Here is a 24315-nt window from a genome sequence, read left to right on the forward strand (position 1 = left end):
TAATTTAATTATTTATTTATTTATTCATCAAATATACATTTCAGCCTTGAAGACATCAAGTAAAAGGGTTACTTCGAAATAAAAGAAGCAAACTCCTATTGAACAAAGTTACACAGCTGGTTAGTAATAACAACTACAAGATACATCGTGACAAAATTAACAACGCACTCAGTCATCGTCCCTTTTAGCTTGTTGCTAGGTTGATGCCACGTGATGCTAGGTTGGTTTTACATTGATTCTCAGCGCATAGACGTCCGAGTCAAACCATGGACAGTCGCAGACGAAACAGAGGTGTCTAAACTTCTTAAACACAACCTTGAGCTGAAACCAAGCGTTCGAACCTCTCATAGATCTACGGACACGTCGTGGATCGTGTAAGCTGACCATCGCTTCAGGTTCTTCTTGTAGGCACCGTTGCTTTTCGTCTTCTGGGGCATTTTCTCACTGTACTTAGCCCACGAGGAAATCACGTATGTAGTTATAAAAGCTTCGGCCTAATTGCCGCATGGGCGATGCTGTCAAAAGCGTGGTGGTTAGGGCTAGCTGGTATGACACGACGATTGTTATAGCGCGAGATCAGGACGACGACAAAGGAAAAAGAAGAAGACGAGCGTCTGCTTCGTGTCCCTTAGTCGTCGTTCTGATCTCGTGCTATAACAAGGTGTCAAAAGCATCTGGACCATCCGGCAAGCCGAAGATGCCGCCCGGGTTTAGGGACATCGAGTGGTCACCTGGAAGCCATCATCATCATCATCATCGATGAAGGGTGATAAGGGACAGATGTTGATTCGCTCTCCTCAGCTTCATGCAAAGGAAACTCCTGGACTTCAAAAAATGTTAATCAATTATTTAATTAATTTCTTGTACGTATCGTGTCTTCGGCTAAGCAACGTCGATTCGCAGCTGGTGGTTTGGCTAACTGCAGCTTTTTTCATTTTTAGTGGGCCAGGGTTTAGTACTGACATTCAATCAATTTTTGCAGCACATAGCTGTTTCTGATTTGTGATCTGGTAGGCCGCATAGTGGCACATACCCGTTGAAATGAGCATAGTTTTCTGCGATCAATTGTCTAAGAATAATTTGCCAACCAGCTTTCCTGATAGAAAATAAAAAGTCACAGCTTTACCGCAAAGGTGAAGCAATGAACGCAATAGCAACAAATTGAAAGGTAACGCAAAGATTGGCAAGCACATCAAAACGTACCCCATGATACGCATAAATGACGCTCGAAACGTGCTCACAAGTACAGATGAACGCGAATAAGCGTCTCAGTTGTTACTTTGCTGTGTCTGAAAAGCGCACCTTTTTCGCAAACAGATGCCGTGTGACAATTAAAGTGACCTTTTTGCACCCCGTAACTACAACAGAATGATTTCAATGCATATCGAAGACGTATGATCATCCCCACCGGGAGATAAGGGTGTGTGAGAGATTGTCGACTCCCCTTCTCTTCGCGGGCCAAGTACGCGCGAGAGATGAGAGCCGCCGCGCGCTCATTGCACCATCTTGCTGATAATGCTGAAAACACGATAACTCTCCCCCGCGATAACCACCAGCAGCGGTAAAAGGTAGATAAATTGATTGCCGTTTGAACGCTGAAGAAAGTACCTCTCAGTGGCTCGGTGGTTAACGCCTCGCATTCACGACGTGAATGTCCCATGTTCGATTCCGCGTGCTGGACCCTTTTTATAGATTTCTTTTTCTTTCTTGCGTTTTCGTATACATAGATACGTATACATATACGGTGCATGACATAGATGCCGACGCTGGCGGTAAAAACAACCGAGAGTGTCCATATAATTGCTATCGCAATAATACCTGTGGTCACGTGTTATACTAGTCGACTAGTACACAAAACTTTCGTGACTGGCCGGAGTGAGCCAATCTGATTTATGCTACGAGAACACTCGGCTTTTAAATGCATTCTCCTCGAAACTTTTTTTCCCTGTTTCAGGTCGGCCTTTATTCACGTGTACAACTTGTGAAACGATATCTGCAACTTCTTGCATACAACAGGCTGTTGGGGCCATCATTCTAGTGGCGCGTTTTCCAGTTCACTAGAAAGTTCGAAGGTGTAAATGTACGCGAGCCATTAGACGTGCATATTCTGGTGCATGTACAGATACTTCGTATGTATCAGTTAATTCATGCATCGGCCGTAAGCATACCGCGTTCAAATTTATGCAGCGTCAGAGCATTTAATGGGGGTGGGGAGTGGGGAGTGGGGTTGACTGCAGATTGCTTTATTGGTCCAGTTAATTGTTTTTCGGCCCTCCTCACTATAACACCTTCGTGGCGTAGAGAAAAAAAACCTATAAAATAAGTATGGTCTCAGCCGAGAATTCTTTGTTGCTTCTGCGCTCTGCAGGCTGAAGTTACGACACCGGGAAACAAAGTGTACTAAAGTAAAAAAAAACAATCACAACCTATGTGTTGGGGGGGGGCAGTGAGCTGAAGACTTCAATGTTGTGTTTCGTAATTGTTAACAATTACTAGTTACAAAATAAGATATACAATAACGAAAAATATAAGATTCAAGAAGAGGTGAAATCACAAAACCTAAATTATCGCGTAAATTTCCGGCTATCTCAGTGGGCAGCTATTTTTGTCAATGAAACCAAAGTGAAAGGTCCACATTTCGTGAATCCTACCGGTAGTGAACATAGATCTTTCATTGAGACAATATGTTTGATATCAGAAAGAAATAAATGTAGCCTGATGCTTAACTTTGTAGTAAGCTTTGTTATTGAGAGCGTAACGTGCACGCGCTCTCTATTATGTCTCCTCGCAAGCTCCTATGTGGCATGGCTGTGGCAAGGAGCATTTATTCTGACAACGGATCACAGGAATAAAAAAGGGTGACACTGGTTACTATTTCACGCTGATTGGCAACTTCGAGAAATAACAGCTCATCACATCAGAGAGGAACAATGAGCCGATAGTCTCTACCTATGGAGAGAACAGTAGGGCAGCGGCAACCAGAACGGTGGAGAAAAAAGAGCAAGCAAGTTTGGGAAAAACAGGTTCAGCTGGTTCAATGGTCAGAAGACCCAGCTTCAGCGAAGTAGTGGTAGGGCTCGGAGGGGCCAAAGACTTGGCGTCACAGGTGCAAGAAGCCCCTAGGTGCAGGACGCTGCAGCTGAAAAGTCACAGCACGTGATAATCAGCGGACTTGAATATAAATAGATGCGCAGAAGCAATCAAAAAAAGGTTAGGAGGTGACAAGAGGGTTACAGTAGGGATGTTCCTAGGGCGCAATCTGGAAGCAGTCATGAGGCAAGCGAGCGCAAAACTAAGAACTACAGCTGATGGACCAAACCTTGTAATAATTTCAGGCGGTTTAAACACTGTCTTAAATGAAGATGTGGCAGGACTAGCAACCACACTGGCGAAAGCGGTCGATGACATGCGCGCCACTTCTCCTCAGGTACAGGTAGTGATATGCACTATACCTGAGGTACCGGTGCGTGACGGCAACCTGCAAAGAGCGGTTGTCAACGCAAACCAAGAGATATGGCGGATGAGTCGACAGAAAGGCTTTGAGGTGGTTGAAATAAACAGAGAGGTGCATAAGTTGTGTGGTTTTCAACGAGATAGAATTCATTTCGGTGGTCGGCTAGGTTATGAGGTGGGTTGGCGACTTCCGGGACGCGCAGCAGCGTTTTAGAGGGCATGCGGACTCTTAAGAGTGCAGGATAGCTAGTAACAAGAAAAACGACCAGGGAGACTTTTTGCCAGGTGGTATGGGCAGATACAACTCCAAAGTGGCACCAACACCTAAGATAGGTAGAGTCCGGGGCAAAAATAGACGTAGCCACGAGGGCCGAGCCAATTCAGACATAGGGTATATTAACATGCAGGGTGGCAGGAAGAGGCTGAAGTGAGAAGAGATAGAAGAACGGCTAAGGGAGGAGAGGTCGATGGTATACGGTTTTGTAGAAACACAGCTTAGGGACATGCAACAACCTCCTAACAATGCGGACTACGCGTGGGAATATTGTAATAGCACCGAAGACAGCAGGAAGGGGGTGGTATTGGGGCATTCATTCATAGAAGTACAGATTGGCAAAGGGCCAAGCAGGAGTTCAAGGAACATTTATGGTTAACTGGGAAAGTGACAGGGAAAACGACACTCTTTGGTTCGGTGTACTTGTGGACGGCAGCAAAGGCCAGAGAGGAAAACCAGGCAATGGTGAAGTGTATATCAAAGATCATTTAGGAATTAGGAAGATAGTGCGAGATAATTATACTAGGAGATATGAACGCACACATAGAAGATATAGATGGGTATAACGACCCAACAGGCAAAATGATCATGAATACATACATACATACATACAGTTATCTAAAAACAGTTATTAGAACAGTTATCTAAAAACTCTTGAACGACTTCAAAAGCGTACACTGAAAATCATAAGCCAAGGTGAATCAGTAAGAAATATTTTCCAATCACAACGCATTCTCTCGGTTCCGATGTTGCGTGACTACAAAATTGCCGCTTCAGTAAATAACATAATTAATAGAAATTCACCTTTGCCTGCTGATCTTTTTTCAATTCCTAAACGCAATACGCGACATGCTTCGAATGGTAATTTCAATCTTCCCAAATGTTTTAATGTTTACGGAGAAAGACTGATACAGTTTAATGGAACAAAAATATGGAACACGGTCCCCCTAGAGATTAAAACGGCACCAAATTTCAGCATGGCATGTAAATCATTTTTTCTGTGGAGTCAAGACATGTAAGCATGTGTGTGTTTGATTCAATTTTCATTGTATTTTTTAAGTGCCTATGTATGGAAACTAGCTGCAAGCTAATAAGTATGCATATCTGCAGAAAAAAAAATGTATTATTGCGCTATCTGTATCATATGATTGTTTTTTTATGTTGTTACCTCAGAGCTGACCTGTACACCTTTTTGTGTTGCACATTGTATTGGACCGTCCACTAGCCATTTTAGGCTATCGGTCCAAATAATCCCTGTAATTGCATATATCTATTCATGAAAATAAAGTTTCATTGATTGATTGATTGATTGATAATATGTGTGAAAGGCATGACTGGATCATTCGCAACAGTACTCAGAAGTGTGAATGGCAAATAACATGGAAGGCAGGAAGACTGCAGTCGACGATAGATTACGCACTGATTTCACATAGGATGTATGATAAGCTCAGGGGAATGCACATAGATAAATGTGGCTCCAGAAGTCTGGGTAGTGATCACAAACGTATCAAGCTAAGTTTTGAAAGAGCAGTGAAAGTGGGAAGGAGACAAGATGAGCAACTAGAAAAAAATTTTTATTCAGAAAGGCAAATAGAAATAGCTACTAAAATTGAGAAAGTAATCACTGAGGATAATAAAACAGTGTAGACCTACACGAGTCTAAATAGATTGTTTGAGCTAGAGCTAGCTAAGGCACGTGACAAGAAACCCCGGAAAAGAAGACACAAACCCAGGAGTTGGAGAATGGAGAAGTTAAGAGAGCCATAGCAAAACGTCAGGAAGCCTCTAGGGAACACAGACATGCTAGGCAGCGGGGTGAACCTACAGATGATGTTGAAAGAAATGTGACATCTTTCTAAGCTGTAGAAGGGAAGCATACCTTCTGATCAATGAAAAGATTAGAAAAAAGGGGGCTCTGTGGCTGGCAGAAGTACATAAAAAGAACAGAAAAGCAGCTGTGAAAATTGAAAAGCAGCTGTGAAAAGCAGAAAAGCAGCTGTGAAAAAGCAGCTGTGAAAAGCAGCTGTGAAAAAGTGAGAAGAGCCTAGAGAAGAGGTTTATACCTACAGCTCAAGGTGCTAGGCTATAAGGGGACGAAGCTATTGAATATATAAGAACAAGGGTGACAGAAAAATTCAACAAAGGAGTGCCTTATGCACCACAACAGACAAGGATAAATCAAGTGGCGCAATGGCTTCATTTTCAGAAGGAGAGTGGGAAAGGGCTCAGAAGAGAGTTTCTAGTAGTACATCAACCGACTCACATGGCATTCCAAATATGCTGATAACGACATTAGGTCTGAAGTCTCAGCAGACTTTGAAAGAGGCAGTGAGCAAAACAATCATCGAAGGTGAAGTCTCCGATGGATGGAAACTAAGCAGGATGAGCATGATCTCTAAAGGAAATGGGGACAAAGCTGACATAAACAACTACCGTTCTATAACAGTGACATCAGTGGTCTACAGGCTGGTGGTGTAGATTATAAATGAAAGACTGCAGGCATGGATAGAGGATGAGGGGGTGCTGGGGGACTGCAGAATGGGTTTAGGAAACACAGGAGGTTGGAAGACAATCTGTTCTCACTGACGCAGTGCATCGGAATAGCAGAAAAGGAACACAGGCCCCTGTGGCTAGCATTTTTCGATATCAAGGGAGCGTATGATAGCGTGGTTCAAGAGGAATTGTGGGGAATACTGGACACACTAGGCGTAAAAAATGTAGTCACTAATCTTTTAAAGGATATCTATAAAGGTAACAAGGTAGTTATAAAGTGGAAAAAACAGGTATCCAAGCCTGCAGAGGTAAAACGGGGGCTTGGGCAAGGGTGTCCCTTGTCACCCTTATTATTCATGATGTACCTACAAGGATTAGAGGCCCAAATAGAAGAAAGTGTACTGGGCTTTAACCTTTCTGTCGTCAAACAAGGAAAGCTCATTGAACGGGCTCTACCAGCATTGATGTACGCAGATGATATAGTGCTAATGGCCGACGACAAAAAAGATTTGCAGAGATCGGTGGACATCTGCGGTAATGAGGGAGATAGGTTAGATTTCAGATTCAGTAAGGAAAAATCAGCAGTCATGATTTTCAATGACAATGTAGGTAGTGAGCTTAGAATACAGGAAGGAGGTCACGCTAGAAATAACAGATAAATACAAATACCTGGGCGCCTGGATAAGCAAGGGGACCGAGTACCCAAGGAAACAAGAAATACACGTGTCGACTAAAGGTAACAGGAATGCAGCGGTAATAAAAAACAGGGCACTGTGGAAATACAATAGGTATGATGCTTTGAGAGGAATATGGAAAGGGGTCATGGTTCCTGGTCTGACGTTCGGCAATGTGGTCTTGGCATGAGATCAGAAGTTCAAGCAAGATTAGAAATGAAGCAATGTGGAATAGGTAGGCTTGCCGTAGGAGCTCACGGGAATACACCTGATCAGGGAGTACAAAGAATATGGGATGGATATCATTTGAGGGCAGGGAAGCTAGCAGCAAGATAACATTTGAGGAGCAATTAAGAAAAATGGGGGAGGAGCGTTGGGCTAAGAAGTGTTTCAGCTACTTGTAGATCAAGAATATCGATACAAAATGGAGAAAGTGAACCAGAAAATAGGCGGGTAAATACTCAGAAAGCAGCAGGGGGCCAAACAAAAGAAAAATTATTGGTTAAGAAGAAGGAGAAGGAAGCTGAAGCTTATATGTGGAGATTCGGCATGATTAAAACGTCCACACTAGCGATCTATCGAACTTTTAAGCAAGAAACTGCCAAGGAAAGGATCTATGGTAATACTCGAGGTAGTTCTTTACTGTTTGAGACGAGGACGGGAGTATTGTGAACCAAGACATATTGGGCTGAATACGGGGGTACGCACGGTATGCAGTGCATGTGGAGAGGAGGAGGAAATGGACGACCACTTCATAATGTTCTGTAAAGGGATTGACCCTATAGGTCAGGATGATGGCGCAGAATTTTTCAAAGCACTGGAGTTTAGGGACAGGGAGGGCTAAATAGACTTTAAGCTGGTAGAATTAACTGGAAGGAGGTTATCTGATTGTTGAATGAAGCCAAGTTACGAGTGAAAATTAAGCCCTTCTTTCCAAAGTACCAGTTCTCAACCTCACTATTTAAATGAAAAAAAAATGATAAATCTAGTTTTACGTTCACTAAGTATTACGGCTGGGTGGCGTTAGCCACCACCTGATCTAAAGGGTACAGCCATATCAATCTATCCATTCATCCATAATGTAAATAGGAAGAATGTAATGTGGACAGGAAAAGAACATGTAGCTGGGAGGAACCGAACCTGCGAACTTCTTATGCGTTTTCAATGCTCTAGCACTTTAGCAATAGGTGTGGTTATACCACCGTAGAGAGAGAGATATGTGGGGTTTAACGTTTCAAAACCACCATATGATTATGGGAGACGCCGTAGTTGAGGGCTTCGGAAATTTCGACCACCTGGGGTTCTTTAACGTGCACCGAAATCTGAGCACACGGACCTACAACATTTCCGTCTCCATCGGAAATGCAGCCGCCGCAGCCGAGATACCCCCGTCCACTTTATGGGGTATATACGTTCATCAAAACCTAGGAGTGTTGGCGAGTGTGGCTAGTAGCCCAGCCTGCCTGTTAAATCTGTTATTTTAAGTTAAAGTACTGCTTAACAAAGAAAGTAAACTCCTGATATTCCCCTTGTTTTATGCTCTTCTGGACACCGAACGTGTCGGAAAAGGTAGTCTTAGCGTACTTCTCTAGGCGAAATACTATGAAAGCCATAATGCTTATGTTTTACTGAATCGCGGGCTGACAAGCTTGCCATTCTGTTAAGCCAGTCAAGAACTCTCCACATGTTTTTGGAAGATGGCGTCTGCTGTGTCCGTGCTTCCATGAGTCCAGCACACTTGCACCCCACACGTCTGTATTGTGATTCAGCGTTCGGAGAGTTCAGCTGTTCAAAAGTTTACGTGAAGCATAGGGAGTTATGCTGTGAAGCAATACTATCAATGAGGGAAATTAATTACGGTATAGAGTTCAAAGGAAATTGAACGTGTCTGCAAACGTGAACCTCTGTGAGTTCAATATATTTTTTAAAGCGAAGTTATTAGAACCAGAAGCTGTACTTTGGAACGTCTTAAAATTAGTAAATCTTTGTGCTACGAAGTGCATTAGAAATGGCGTTTTCACACGGCAAACGTAAAAAAAGCATTATTGTGAGTAAAAGTGCTTCATGTACTCACGCATTACAGTGACGAGAAAAAGTGAACTACAAATGTATTGTTTAACTGTTCTGAAAGGTGGGTGCCGATATACCTCCTCTTGAGCCAGTCGTTATGCTTGAGTCATGTAATCACACTTATTGGTAAAGAAGAACGAGTGCTGCTAATTAAACACCGCTACAGTAAGTGTGTTTTTTGATAATATTTAGCTCTTAAGTGCTTCCTTTTCAAACAATAGGAGCAAATTTTTCACAGACTTCTTTTTTATACGGTGGCCATGGCTTTTTGATGTGAATATCGGGCAAAATCGTCGTACACTTACTTGTTCGATGGTGAAGATCGATCAGCTGCCGAGAAAAAAGCCTGTGCACGTCGTCGACTAACAACTTGACAGGCTCCGCACGGTTTCCACAAGGAACGGTTATGACTACACGTTGTTTCGATTGATTGATTGATTTGTGGGGTTTAACGTCCCAAAACCACCATATGATTATGAGAGACGCCGTAGTGGAGGGCTCCGGAAATTTTGACCACCTGGGGTTCTTTAACGTGCACCCAAATCTGAGCACACGGGCCTCGACATTTCCGCCTCCATCGAAAATGCAGCCACCGCAGCCGGGATTTGAACCCGCGACCTGTGGGTCAGCAGCCGAGTACCTTAGCCACTAGACCACCGCGGCGGGGCTACACGTTGTTCCGAGACGCGCTCCTTCGAAGCAAAGCGACCACCTGGTTCGACGTGGGGGAACTCTTGCGGATGACGTCCAGCGGTGGGACCTCTTTCTTTATAGGCAGGTCGAAGACTGCAGCGTATTGGATAAAAAAAGCAGGGCACAATTAAGCCGCTCATCAACGGTATGGCTCCATCAAAAGTGAATTCATCTTATGGTAGGAGGGACACCACAGTACTCTAGACTACGTGGTCTCAAAAGAACCTCTGAATATTCTAGAGAAAAAATCTTGGCGCATTCACAAATTGACACGTAAGGGCAGCACTGTGAGTACGTGCTGCTTAAACGCTGTGTACGTTACTGTAATCGAGAACATCATGTATGTGCATCTAGGCCTGTCCACAGGAGTGAATGTGGTAAGACGAGTCCCAATTCTTCTTTCAACTTGAACATTTTATTCCTTCGCAAGCATCACACAGAAGTTCACTTAACTCTGTTTTTGCGCTTAGAAAGACGAACACAGAAAAAAAAGAAAAGAGAACAGGCCAGAGCAGTGCAGGAAGAAGAGGACAAGACAGAACAGGGAACGCCTTTCCTGTCTTTTTTCATGTGTTCGTATAATAGTGTATATAGTGCATAGTGTATATAGTGGATAAGTCTATAGATAAATGTTTTCACTGAAAACTAACACTGAGGTAAAGCCAATGCTTCATTTTAGATCATTCGGCAACTTTCCGCTACCGTAATGTCGGGTTGCTGATGCCGTAAACGTTAGAGTCTACATAGGTGGTGCTATCACGAGATTGTTACTGTAGAAATCTAGCGTATTCTCTTTCGCCGCTGGTGTGCATTCGCTGTATCTGTATTCCACAGACCAACTTGCATATATCGGAATGTCGCACATGCTAACACTCTTTGAAATTGATACACACCAGTGAGCATGACCCAAGCATGCGTCCCCGCGGGTACCCTCTCTTTGGTGGTTAGAACAGAGTCCATTTTTTAATCACTGTTTTGCAATGGGTAGAAGCGGAAATGATTCGCATCGTCGCTACACGAGATTATTCCAAGTTCCAGAATGCCGTCCTCAACACTAGACACTTTTAAAGTGACGATGGTGATGCTGGTGACAAGGCACGACCAAACGCGTACGCTGAGCAGACAAAATTGTTAGCTGAGCATCTGAGCACCATGTTATTCCTTTCTGAAGGAAGCAGTGAGCTGGAGCGCGTTCTGAAGGTGACTGCGACAAAGCGCTGTCAGCGGTGAAAATTAGCGGGATTGCCGGCAGTTCGAAGTTGTGCAAATTAGCAGTTATACAAATCAGTAAAACAAATAGCCGCTCGTCCCTGCGATGCATTTTTGAGAGTGAATCACTGATGTGGGTTCAGTAGCTACCTGGATACTCGACATGCGCAAATTTGATGTGGGTGTTCCCATAGGCTTGAAAAGAGTACTGATCAGCCATGCGATTTGGTTGGATCCCAATTACTATATCTCGAATTCATGGCCCAGTGTGATGCGAGTAATCGAGGCCTATAGGTGCTGTTGTATGCCAGAAGGACCACGATGGTAACAAATATTCTGTGCTGCAGCTGTGTTAAAAACGGAGCTCTCGTGAGATGGCGTGAAAAATTTTGCACTGGTATTGCGTAAGCTATTCATAAAAAGCGGTATAATTTCATAATCACCAACGTTTCCGTAAATATAGAGCATAGTCTTCAAACTTGGTCGCCGAACCTCGACATCAAAAAAAGTCAACTTCTCTGGTAAAGCTCAATTTTCATGCAGTATCATTTTGACATTATGTATAAGGAGGGCAAAATTAATGGAAACGCTCAAGCGCATAGCCGCTCTTTCTAAGCTATCCAGGGAAACTATTCCCAATTTCTCGAAATAAATATTTGAGTTTTTTTTTAGTGTGACAGTTTGTGTGATTGTGTAATGTAGCACGTGTTGTTTCTCAATGTGAGTCCTGAGAGTTCTGAGTGCAATTTTTTATGTGCAATAATGAAAGTCTGTTTGCCAACTATAATTTGACCTAGTTTATTACTTTTTTTGTTGGGGCGTGGGAGGGGGGGGGAGGGGAAGAGGTTGCTTGCTTGCTCAGTTGGTGGAGTTTCAGAGATGCCGACGAAGCTTTCGGCAACTAACCAGACAATTTGTCAAGTCAAGGCGAGCTGAGTCAAGGTGAGCGACTGTGCTGAGTGGAAAAATACGCTTTGAGCCATGGCTTAACGGCCAATACAGTTCCATTGTCGCTGAAACGTTACATTTTCATAATATAAATAGGTGTAAATAAGTCATAGTAAACCTCCTTGTTTTTGCCTTTCCTTACTTGCAAGCATCATTTCCTCAACCAGGAGGCCCAGTTCGACGTAATCATGAATTCTCAACAACTGACCTCAGCGGTGAGGTAGAGGTAAATTTTAAACAGAGCAATACCCTCCAGTAGCGTCACGGCAACTTATTTACATGCATAGCAGGCTTAACGTTAAGGCAACTCAGCCCCACAAAACGCTGTTCCCTATATCCCCGAACTACGCAAACGACCGAGGGGCATGCTGCAAACAGTGTGGCCACGCTCATTTCACCCTGCAGCGATGATTTGCTCCTACGATTCCGTACTTGGGAAACAAGCTCGCGGACTCTTGAGTTCGCGTTCTTATCTGTTGGGTTTCAACAGATGGATAGCTTTTTACTTATTGTTCTTTCATCACAATGCTTGGGTTCATGATGCTTTAGGCTGCATGAAGGTCACTCGCCATCTGCAGCAGCCGTGTAAACTAAACAAACGAGCCGCTAACCCTTCGTATAACATTCAAACCAGTTGTTGTCGTATTCATTGCTTATCCCTTGGGGCGAAAGTGTTACTTTTGTTTGTACTTTGCAGAAGGAATTCCAACTGAGTAATGAAGCAATAGACATCAAAAAAATAACAATCGCTACAAGTACAAATATACACTGCGTAGTAATATCCTAAAGGGTGCTACCTAAAATAGCTGTGGGCCTGAAACACGTAGTATATAGGCTGAAGTTTCTCCGAAATCAGCAGTAGCGGCTGTACATAAAGGTCGGCTAAGCGCAGTCAACGAGTAACCACCTGTGTCAAAGTTTGCTGTGTTTGCTGGGAAAAGGTCGCACTGATGCGGTGCAGTAGACATCCGTCAGTGGCCTTCGTGCAATCAGACAATGAGGAAGGCTGGCCGCAGCACTAAAGAGGGCTAAGCCTCGTAAGTAGCACCGTTTTTTCCCCATTCACTTTCGGCTTTCCTGATTGGCTGAACTCGGCGTCTTGGTGTGACCACCTTGTTACATGAATAATGTTCGTGAAGCCTTGATATGATATTCAAATGCAGGCACAAATAACAATGTCTGATAAAGATTCTAGCTGTAGCCACCAGTAGCAAGTGTTTTTAAAACGTGGCGGTTAAGGTGCTGTAGCCATTGCTGCATGTTCTTTCGCACGTGTGCGCTAACGCGTAGCCTTCAAAACGTGTTTATTTTGGTGCTGCGAGTCAAGACTCTGCATGGCGAAGATTTCATGACATGCAATATCGCAACGAATACTTGTCGAAAAGCTAACTGTGTGCAACTGTGCGTCATCGTATGAACACAACAAAAAAGAGGCCTAGACGAATGTGAACTTGCAGAGCTCGAATGGAGTAGCTTGGAGTAGCAGGAAAATTTTACGTTTACTAGGCTGGATCAAGCAGAATTATTAAATGTGAATTGATGACTAATGTTGGCGTGAACAAAAAAAAGAACAGCTCAATCTAGAGAAACTGACAAGAAAAGTTAGTAATTATTAATACTTAATAGGCTTTAACACCCTAAACGATGATATGGTTATGGCAGATGCCGTAGTAAAACCCATCGAGAATTCCGACCACCTGGGGTTCTTTAAGTTGCGCCTAAATTTAAGTACACAGACCTCAAGCCTTTTCACCTTCAACGAAAATGCGGCAGCCACGGCCTGGATTCCATCCCGTGACCCAAGGACCAGCAGCCGACTGCCTTAGCCACAAGACCACCGTTGCGAGTAAAAAGGAACATGCAATTTCTACGTAGTTTGGATTAACACACCTAAATATAAGGTAAATGCACGAGGCAGAAATTTCGATAGACAGAGCAAAATAAGAAATTTGAGGTGACAGCGCGGCCGTAGAAGGCACAGAGCCGGTGTAACTATCGAAAAACGGGAGGGGCATTTGCCCTCTAATAAGTATTCAGGTTTATGATAGTTAAAATGACCTAGTTATAACAGAGTGTGTACTTGTTTCGCATACTGACGATGGGCCCGAGACGGAAGAATAGCAGGTATTGATTGCCAGCTCCGGATCGTCATAAACTTTGAATACTAATAATTATTATAACACCCATCATAATATAGTACTATTATATAATCAATTAATGAATCACTCATTCATATACTAAGCGTCGGAACAACCGCAAAGTTGTTGTGGGGAGGCCCACAGAAATAAAGAATAAGAATTAAGAGTACAATAGGTAAAGCCTTCAGAAGAAAATCAAGGTAAGAAGAGCTAAAGACGCCTAGACAAAAAGAAATCGACATATAAGGGGATGAATTCTACAGGACAACACGAGAAAAATATTCAAAAGAAATAAAGAGTAATAAAGAAAGAGTAATGAGGAAAAACAAAGAAGGAAAAGCAGGCAGGCGAACTAGACGAATGTCGGGTTTGCTACTGTGTACCGGGGAAAGAGAAATAAATGCAGGAAAAGAGCGTAAAAACAAATGGGACAACCCGTGAGATGAACATAATCAAGCGATCCAGATCACAATATTGAGGGAACACACCGAAATCATTGGCGATCGCACCACTTGACTTTTTCACTTTGTCGGTCAATAACGCTTACTTTGCTTTTTGTACCTTCAAATAACATGCTCACAGTCCTAGAATACTGGCTACAGAAAATGGTCTCAAATACTGTTGAGTCAGAAGCGCCCGGAGCGGACATCACTGGGTGTCATGACCAGCGCAGCTGCACAGGAATTGTTCAGTCGTCTCTTCAGTTCCTCAGTGGTCGTATGTTGAGGGGTCCGCCATACCAATGTACAAGCAAATTCTTCACTGTGAATTCCACGCATACCTAAAGGCGAAATAGCAGTCCGACGTCGGAGTAAGAATAGACATTTTAAGGAAACGAGGGCTTCCCCATGGATGCTGCCCAGAGATGATGTTTCTGTAAGAAAACGCCACCTCTACGTCGATACATACATACATCTCTACACGTCCGTGTTTGTGTTTGTTTTATTTCATTGTCCCTGTTCAAGATCGGATTCATGAAATCATCATGAGTTAATAAGTTTTATGCCGTTTTCTTTTTCTCTTTTTGCAGATGCAGAGGTCCACCTGATGAATAAAACTTTGACGATTCGATCGGGAGACGTCGATGGCAGTGCCTTGAAAGGTGCTAGTTGAAAGATCCCAGCAGATGAAGGCACCAATAACGGCTGTCATAAACGGCCGAGTTTTAGGTTCCAGAATGCCAGCCGTATTAAGAGTGACATCCCGCAACCTCGCATTCAAGCTATCCGCTGGTTGTGCTTTGGTGTACGTACTCGCGATTGTATTCCTGGAACTGAGTGGATATAAAGAAACAGTTTCCAAAGTACGTTCATTTATTTCCGTTAGAATACCTCCCTTCGAGAGCACTACTTTGCGACTCCGTAATCCTTATACATAGATACGTCTCTCCTACAGGCTACGTCTCAAGACTCCGTCGTTGGGAACCAAACAATGGTTGCTGCTAAACGTCAAAGGACCTCGGTCTGGAATCAGAGTGATGCCATAACCGGAGTTCCTCGAGATGTGTTCAGTGACAGTTTACGAGCAAACCCTTCTGCGCCGGAGATGTGTCCCCCTGTATCACCTAATCTGAGTGAGTCTCGGTGTACCTCGAGAACGACTTTAAAATTGGTATCCCGGGGATAACCACTGACTACAACTTGCCTACCACACATGTCCAGTCATATCTTCATTGACTTCTTTTGATAACTTACATAAGAACGCTAAATGAAATATAGCTTGATATGCTTGAGCACTTCATGCACTAGACTGACCATCAAAATTGGGTTTCCTAGCTTGCAGCGCGTAACAAACAGCACAACCGATAGAAGAGGACAGCAGAGAGAAGACAGAGCGCTGATGAGCGCTTCGTGTCCTTTGTTCTGTACACCCGTGAAGGCTGCGCTGATTTGCGTTGATAGTCATGTTGTACCGACGCGTTCAATTCTACTGTCCTCTAATTGTCATAAGCAGGCGCGAATATCCGAGCTTGAATTACGGTGTAAACGCATTGCGTTTATGATGATTCACAAATCATGGATCACACAATTTACCTATGAGAGAACATGCGCTGAACAGATGATGATGTCATTTCCGATGGAGGCGGAAATGTTGTAGGCCCGTGTACTCAGATTTGGGTGCACGTTAAAGAACCCCAGGTGGTCAACATTTCCGGAGCCCTCCACTACGGCGTCTCTCATAATCACATAGTGGTTTGGGGACGTTAAAGCCCACAAATCAATTAACAGATGATGATGTGTTACACAGCCCTATCGGACCTGCGCCGATAGCTGAAGTACGAGTTATTCTTTCCCTTTGTGCGCATGTTAATTCTGATTCATGAATAACTTAGTAAGAGTTCGAACATGCTGATTGATTTTGATATGTGGGGTTTAACGTCCCAAAACCACCATAGGATTATGAGAGACGCCGTAGTGGAGGGCTCCGGAAATTTCGACCACCTGGGGTTCTTTAACGTGCACCCAAATCTGAGTACACGGGCCTACAACATTTCCGCTTCCATCGAAAATGCAGCCGCCACAGCCGGGATTCGAACCCGCGACCTGCGGGTCAGCAGCCGAGTACCTTAGCCACTAGACCACCGTGGCGGGGCGAGCTCGAACATGCTAAAAAAAAAGGCAAGTAGGAGACACGCAAACACACCCTTATGCCTCTTTTTATTTCAAAATGAGCCTAAATATAGATATATATGCGTTATATGATCATTTTGAAAATTTCAGGAACAGATGCTAGGATTTTCCTAATCCAGTGCACGGTCACCACTTGAGCATATCAGGTTTCCTGTTGTCGTAAAAATTGCCATACTCACGACTGCATTCTTGAGTGTACACATTTGTACTACTTTGGTTGCACTATTTTATTCATTTATTTAATTACTACATATACTTTCAGATACCGAGGGCATTACAAAAAAGAGCGGTTAACATATATATATATATATATATATATATATATATATATATATATTGTACCGAAGCATTGTGGCGCCAGCTCTATGCCAGCGTGAAAGAAGACGTTGACGTCCATGTGTGGCTCGTGCTGGCCGGGTTCCTGCCTGTACCAGCTTGTTGCGGCTAACGTTTCTCGAATAATAACCTGTGTTTTTACGCAACCTTGCTTGTTGCATTTGGTGAAAACGTGCTGGGTAACGTCCTGGAGCTCCGCAGCCGTAAGCTACTCAGTCCGCGATGACCAAGCGCGTCGATCCCCCACAAGGCTCTTCCACGCTGCCACCTGTCATGTGTTCTGGTGCACTTCGTCTGCATGACCCACCAGTATACAACGGCACTGAAGATCAAGATGTCGAGGACTGGCTGGCAGAGTACGAGTATGCCAGCGCGATTAACAAGTGGGATGACCCTGCGAAGCTGACTCACGTCATCTTCTACTTGACAGATTTCGCCAACCTATGGTTCACCAACCACCAAGCTGACATCCCCACCTGGTTGGTTTTAAAAGAGGCCGTCACCTCGTTTTTCGGTCGTCCAGCCAAGCGTAAGCTTCGTGCTGAACTGGGCCTGCGGGGACGATTTCAGCGAAATGGTGAGAGCTTCACGAGCTACATTGAGGATGTGACCAGCCTTTGTAGGCGGGTTGATGCGAGGATGACGGAGGATGACAGAATAAAGAATATATTGAAAGGCATTGATGACGACGCTTTTCATATGCTTGTGGCCAAAGACCCACAGACCGTCACGGACGTGATTCATCTATGTCAAAGTTTCGATGAGCTGCGCAAGCAACGAATTTCTACACGTTGCGCTAATACGCAAACAGCTGATATTTCGGCTTTGGAGTGCAAAAGCAGTGGCCCCGACTACAGCGTGTTAATGCCTCAAATTCCACATTACATCCGGGAGGAAGTTGCTCGACAGCTCTCTCTTGTCGCCACCATCAACGAGACCCCCACAACACTGGACCACTCACTTCGCCGTGCTATTCAGACGCAAGTTGCCGAGGCTCTCCCTTCGCCCACATCCCCAATATCAGTGGCTGCACCGCTGACTTATGCGGAAGCCGTCCGCCGACCTCCTGTCCAACCGCCACCCCCTTCATACAGTCCCGCCACCAACTACTACAGGTCACCAGTTTCGGTTTTTTCGGTAAATCGGCCCTTTACACCACCTCGAGCACCTGTAAACCCTTGGCGTACTCCGGATAACCGGCCCGTCTGCTACAACTGTGGTATTCCAAGACATGTCGCGCGCTACTGTCGTCGCCGTGTATTCTATTTTAAGGATGTTCAGCATTCCGGCAATATACCTCGGCAATCAGAATCGCATGTGACACCTCATTCACATGACCCCCGCTCACGTCGACCGGACTTCAGCCGACGTCGATCTCCTTCATCCCGTCTTCGGTCTCCTTCCCCCATGCTTCGCCGTTCCAACCACGCCCAGGAGGAAACTAACAGTCGCAGTTCCTGAGGCAAGAGCTGCGCCACCGACGAAATTTCCAAGGCCTCATCTTTTGCCCCCTAACGAGAGCGCCGTGTTTGTGGACAGTTTCGCCACAACTGCGCTTGTCGACACAGGTGCCGCTATTTGTATAATCAGTGAAGTGTTATGCCGCAAACTGAACAAAGTGACGACTCCACTGGTTGAAATTTCTTTACGCACAGCGAGTTCGCAACACGTCCAACCTTTCGCCACATGCACTGCTCGTGTTGTGATTCAAGGAGTGCTTTACATCGTTGAATTCATCGTCCTTCCGCATGCGTCTCATGAAATCATCCTGGGATGGAACTTTCTTTCCTCTAATCATGCGGTTGTCGACTGCGCTCGTGCTCAACTCGTTTTGTTCCCTATCAGCACGACATTCATAGATCTCCCTCGCTCACCCAAAAAGGTGATCGTCGCCACTGACGTCGTCATTTCTGCTTTTTCGGTCGCCGCGGTATCTCTTTTGTGCAACTCCGTTTCCGATTCGAATGCCCTCTTTATGCCGGCACAAGAATGTGCTCGTCGCCGGAACCTTGTCGTCCCGTTTGCCGTCATAACACTTGCCGATAGCTCCAGTGCCGTGTACGTGTGCAATCCGTTCCCTTGTCCCGCTACCATATTGCATGGCGAATGTATTAGGAGTCTTGACACTTATGATGACATCTTTCCTTTCGATGCCCGTTCTGATACGACACCGATGTCCGTGGATGCTGTCACAGCGGCCACCTCACTCTCACTACCTGACAAAGACGTTCTGTTGCGCAGTGTAGACACCGGCTTTACGCAAGACCAGCGCAATCAGCTCATTAAACTACACCGTTTCCGCGCCTCCTTCGACCACGGACAACCTCCCTTGGGACGCACGTCAGTTGTCGCTCACCATATCGACACCGGTCATCATACTCCCCTTCGTCAGCGCCCCTACCGCGTCTCGCAGGCTGAGCGTGACGTCATAACTCAACACGTCGACGAGATGCTGCAACGTTGTGTTATTCAGCACTCACACAGTCCTTGGGCTTCGCCAGTGGTCCTCGTGGGAAAAAAGGATGGCTCCATCAGGTTTTGCGAGGATTATCGTCGACAAAACAACATCACACGCAAGGATGTTTATCCCCTGCCACGCATTGATGACGCCTTGAATTGCCTTCAAGGAGCGGAGTTTTTCTCTTCACTGGATCTGCGCTCTGGATATTGGCAAGTGCCAATGGCTGAACCAGACCGTCCAAAAACGGCGTTTGTGACCCCTGACGGCTTATATGAATTTAATGTTGTGCCCTTCGGTCTTTGCAATGCACCTGCGACTTTTGAAAGAATGATGAACAGTGTCCTTAGGGGATTTAAATGGCACATCTGTCTTTGCTATTTAGACGACATAGTTGTATTCTCGGCGAATTTTGAAACTCATCTTTCCCGTCTGGAACAAGTTCTCCAGTGCCTTATGGCAGCCAGGTTGCAACTAAACTTCAAGAAATGTCGTTTTGGCGCCCGCAAACTCACCATTCTAAGCCACGTCGTTTCAAAAGAAGGAATATTGCCAGACCCTGCCAAACTGCGTGCCGTTGCCGAGTACCCCAAGCCTACTACCCTAAAGGAGCTTCGTAGTTTTCGCAGGCTTGTGTGCCTATTTTCGGCGTTTCATTCGCAATTTTGCCTCTATAATTGCCCCTCTGACTCAGCTTCTCTCCCGTAGCGCGGACCTCTCTGGCTGGAATTCCCACTGCGGTGACGCATTCACGGCGCTGCGCCGGCTACTCACGTCTCCGCCAGTTCTCCGCCACTTCGATCCCAACGCACCCACTGAAATTCACACGGATGCAAGCGGTGTCGGCCTCGGAGCCATTCTCGCTCAACGCAAGGACGGCTGCAACGAGTACGTTGTCGCCTATGCCAGCCGTACCTTAACGAAGGCAGAGTCCAGCTATTCCGTCACGGAAAAGGAGTGCTTAGCTATCATTTGGGCTACAGGAAAGTTTTGCACTTACCTTTACGGACGCCAGTTTGATGTTGTCACAGATCACCATGATTGATATGTGGGGTTTAACGTCCCAAAACCACTATATGATTATGAGAGACGCCGTAGTGGAGGGCTCCGGAAATTTAGACCACCTGGGGTTCTTTAACGTGCACCCAAATCTGAGCGCACGGGCCTACAACAATTCCGCCTCCATCGGAAATGCAGCCGCCGCAGCCGGGATTCGAACCCGCGCCCTGCGGATCAGCAGCCGAGTACCTTAGCCCATTGACCACCGCGGCGGGGCACAGATCACCATGCCTTATGCTGGTTAGCGTCCATGAAAGATCCTACTGGCCGCCTCGCTCGTTGGGCTTTACGCCTTCAGGAATACGATATCCTTGTTTTTTATCGCTCAGGACGCAGACATTCAGACGCCGATGCACTATCCCGTTCTCCACTGCCTCCGGACCTTGCCTGCTTATCAACTGCCATTTGCAATTCGTCATCGTTGAGCATCACTGACATGCCATCCGAACAGCGCAAGAATCCTTGGATCAATTTTTTGTTCGACGTCCTCTCTCACAGTTCGTCAGAAACGACTTCATGCTCCCTCTCTCGTCAAGCGAGACACTTTGCTGTCCGTGAAGGCTTGTTGTATCGCCGCAAATACGTGATGGACGGCCATAGGTTGCTCCTTGTCGTCCCTCATCATTTGCGTTCGGACATCTGCGCTGCCTTTCACGATGACCCCCAGTGTGGTCATGCTGGAGTATTTAAGGCTTACTCTCGCCTTCGTCCAAGATACTACTGGCGCGACTTGTATCGGCACGTTCGCCAGTACGTTCGGTCATGCATCACGTGTCAACGACGCAAGACGCCTTCTCACAGCACTGCTGGCCCTTTGCAACCCTTAACCTGCCCAGCAAGACCATTCGACCACGTCGGAATTGATATTTATGGTCCTCTATCCAAATCTCTTCGAGGCAACCGGTGGATTATCGTCGCCGTCGATCATTTGACACGCTACGCTGAAACATCTGCGCTGCCTGCTACCACTGCGAAAGACGTTTCGTCCCTTCTTCTTCACCATCTCATTTTGCGACACGGTGCACCTCGTGAATTACTGAGTGACCGTGGACGCGTGTTTCTCTCGAACGCCGTCGACGAGCTGCTCAAGGCATGTCGCACTGTCCATCGGAAAACCTCGGCATACCATCCTCAAACCAATGGCATGACGGAACGCTTTAACCGTATCCTTGGAGATATGCTTGCCATGTACGCCTCTGACGACCACACTAATTGTGACCAAGTGCTCCCTTTTGTCACGTACGCGTACAACTCTGCGCCACAAACAACCACTGGCTTTTCTCCTTTCTTCCTCCTGTATGGACGTGAGCCATCATGCTCCATGAACACCATTCTCCCTTACAGGCCTGATGTTTCCGAAGCGATGCCTGTTTCCGAAGCAGCTGCTTATGACGAAGAGTGTCGTCAACTCTCTCGCTCATTTACCGCACAAGACCAATGGCGCCAGAAAACAGACCACGATTCCTCTGCGTCTAGTGTACACTATAACCCTGGAATGCTGGTTTGGCTCTGGGTTCCGTCTACCCCTCCTGGTCTTTCCCCGAAGCTTTCGTCGAAATACCATGGCACCTACCGTGTGGTGCGACAAACATCTCCTGTCAACTATGAAGTTGAGCCCATTGATCTACCTTCGGACCAACGCTGCCGTGAGCGTGAAACAGTACACGTATCACGCCTCGAACCGTGCTATGACCCCCTTGTGTCCTTTCCCTAGGACGCCAGGTTGGCTTCTTTCTGCGCGGGGAGTAATTGTACCGAAGCATAGTGGCGTCAGCTCTGTGCTGCCAGCGTGAAAGAAGACGTTGACGTCCATGTGTGGCTCGTGCTTGCCGGGTTCCTGCCTGTACCAGCTTGTTGCGGCTAACGTTTCTCGAATAATAACCTGTGTTTTTACGCAACCTTGCTCGTTGCAGTATATATAAAGTGCAATAATACATTGTCCAACTATACAAATTGGCAAAACACAGTGTCTTGAAACGTAGTCACACTGAAAAAAAGAGGTGTTAGATGTCGCTGTATTCCTGGGATGGAGTAAGTGCTCGCATTCTCAACCTAACCCTTCGCTCTCAGAAAACCGGCTTATGTAAGCCGCAGTTTAAGTGATGTTTTTTTTTCTTTATCATTTTGCTAAACCCGGATCGCAATGTCGTTTCATATACGCTCTGCTGCGAGAGAAGAATGGAGATAGGTCGTGCTGACTACGAACATCGCAAAACACACGTGGAAGTTTAGGTGCGTACATGCATGACATTTTTTTTTAGCAATCGCGACTACCCAGTGATTGCTTCTGCACAGAGCACGCCACCCATGTACCACCAGCCCTTATTAGGTCGTATGCAGGTATCCTAATACATAAAAAAGGAGATGACAAGGACTTGAATAATTACAGGGCGATCAGCTTGCTCTAAGTAGTATACAAGCAATTTACAAAAGTAATTGCTAACAGAGTAAAGAAAACATTAGAATTCAATCAACCAAAGGAACAAGCAGGATTTCAAAGAGGCTACTCAACAATCGACCACATTCATACTATCAATCAAGTAATAGGGAAATGCACAGAAGGTAACAGAGAAATGCTCACACGGGCTAACCTTGACGACAACAGCTTCAGCTTTGAAGCAATAACAGAAAAATCGGCCTTAGAAGGTAGGGACTCTGAGAAATCCGGGAATCTTCCTGTACCAGGATTAAAAAGTTTGGAAAGCATAACAAAGTGAAAGAGGTGTCAATAAGTTCAAAATTATTCCTGTGGGCCTGATTACCTGTCTTCTGTAGGTCTGATTACCGAAACTGAGAGAAGTCGATATTATGAGTGGCCTGTCGAACAATATGTGCCGAACGCTACAATGTGTGTGTGCGTGTGTGTGTGTGTGTGTGTGTGTGTGTGTGTGTGCGTGTGCGTGTGCGTGTGCGTGTGTTGAAGCGGTATGAGTCTTGGGACAGGAGACGACGAAGCACGAAAGCCGGGGCACGAAGGAAGAGAAGTATGAAGCGAGGAATAAAGGAGATTAAGATGGACGCCCGTTCTATACTGAAGCTATAATGCTGTTCCGTTCTTTCAAATAGGAACACTACATTATTTTGGCGCAGCCGGCCATCGAAGCCAACATGTGGGTGACGTTCTTCCTTCACGAGACCTCCGCGGACAAGAGCATCATTTCGAAGTACCAAGTTCAAGATGAAGAAGTGGTGGACCTACCTCGTCAGCTCTGCTCAGAAGGTCTCATGAACGTGGTTGTGGGAAACGCAGCCATGGACACTACTGAACTGCAATGAAAAGGTGCTGTAAAAGTGAACTTGCGTGTGGCGACCTTTGTAGAACCTAGTTCTTGAAACAGCGCATCGATGAGGCTCAGGATCAAAGTCTTCGACGGAAGAGGTGAGCCTCGTTTTGAAAGCTTTGCAGCTGCAACATGAAAAGATTGTGCAACAGAACCAAATAATGACATTCCTTATAAGCTCTCTTAATGCTGAAAAACTGGTGCCTAAATTCGTAAAGCCTAATGCCTTCTAAGGTATGTCTTCAAGTCCAGAAAGTTGGCTTGAGCTCTACGAATATGCCACAGAAAATAAAACTGGTGCTTTCTGATGAGGATAAAATCACTAGCATGTGTGCTTACTTGAGAGGTGTTGTGCTCAAGTGGTATGAACTATGCATCCAGGAAGACAGTGGTGACTCTTGAAGTCAGTGGAAGAAGAAACGTTCGACCGCATTCGGAAGCAAGCCAGTACATAGATGGAGTATAGCACTTAATTTCAAGTCCAAGCAAAGCTACCTTTTCGAGTACCTCGTGAAACGCCGTCTTTTAAAGCTAGCTGAGCCTTTGCTTCCATCTACGGCCATAGTACCCTTAATAATGCATAGATTACACAATGAAGC

General features: G+C 45.4%; 1 protein-coding gene and 1 long non-coding RNA gene across 4 annotated transcripts in view; one reads left to right on the forward strand and one right to left on the reverse strand.

Annotated features, from left to right (window-relative positions):
* Positions 1 to 636: 636 nt before the first annotated feature.
* LOC142803765 (uncharacterized) overlaps positions 637 to 24315 on the reverse strand; it is a 34471-nt gene continuing 10792 nt past the window's right edge. The window contains exons 2-3 of the long non-coding RNA XR_012894275.1: positions 9270 to 9750; positions 637 to 3139 (exon numbers count right to left, since the gene is read on the reverse strand). This is a non-coding gene — a long non-coding RNA (uncharacterized LOC142803765). The remainder of the gene's footprint in view (positions 3140 to 9269; positions 9751 to 24315) is intronic.
* Positions 12718 to 24315, forward strand: part of LOC119161311 (beta-1,4-N-acetylgalactosaminyltransferase bre-4-like) — a 29617-nt gene continuing 18019 nt past the window's right edge. For 2 of the 3 annotated variants that reach the window (XM_075889716.1, XM_075889718.1), the window contains exons 1-3: positions 12718 to 12851; positions 14983 to 15255; positions 15348 to 15525. In XM_075889716.1, the coding sequence (XP_075745831.1) occupies positions 15079 to 15255; positions 15348 to 15525 (355 nt within the window). In that variant the 5' untranslated portion in view covers positions 12718 to 12851; positions 14983 to 15078. Of the gene's footprint in view, positions 12852 to 13568; positions 13716 to 14982; positions 15256 to 15347; positions 15526 to 24315 lie in introns of those variants that run through there. The other variant, XM_075889717.1, reaches the window with a different exon arrangement.

The sequence above is a fragment of the Rhipicephalus microplus genome, chromosome 3, assembly GCF_043290135.1.
Source record: "Rhipicephalus microplus isolate Deutch F79 chromosome 3, USDA_Rmic, whole genome shotgun sequence".
Classification (NCBI taxonomy): Eukaryota; Metazoa; Arthropoda; class Arachnida; order Ixodida; family Ixodidae; genus Rhipicephalus; species Rhipicephalus microplus.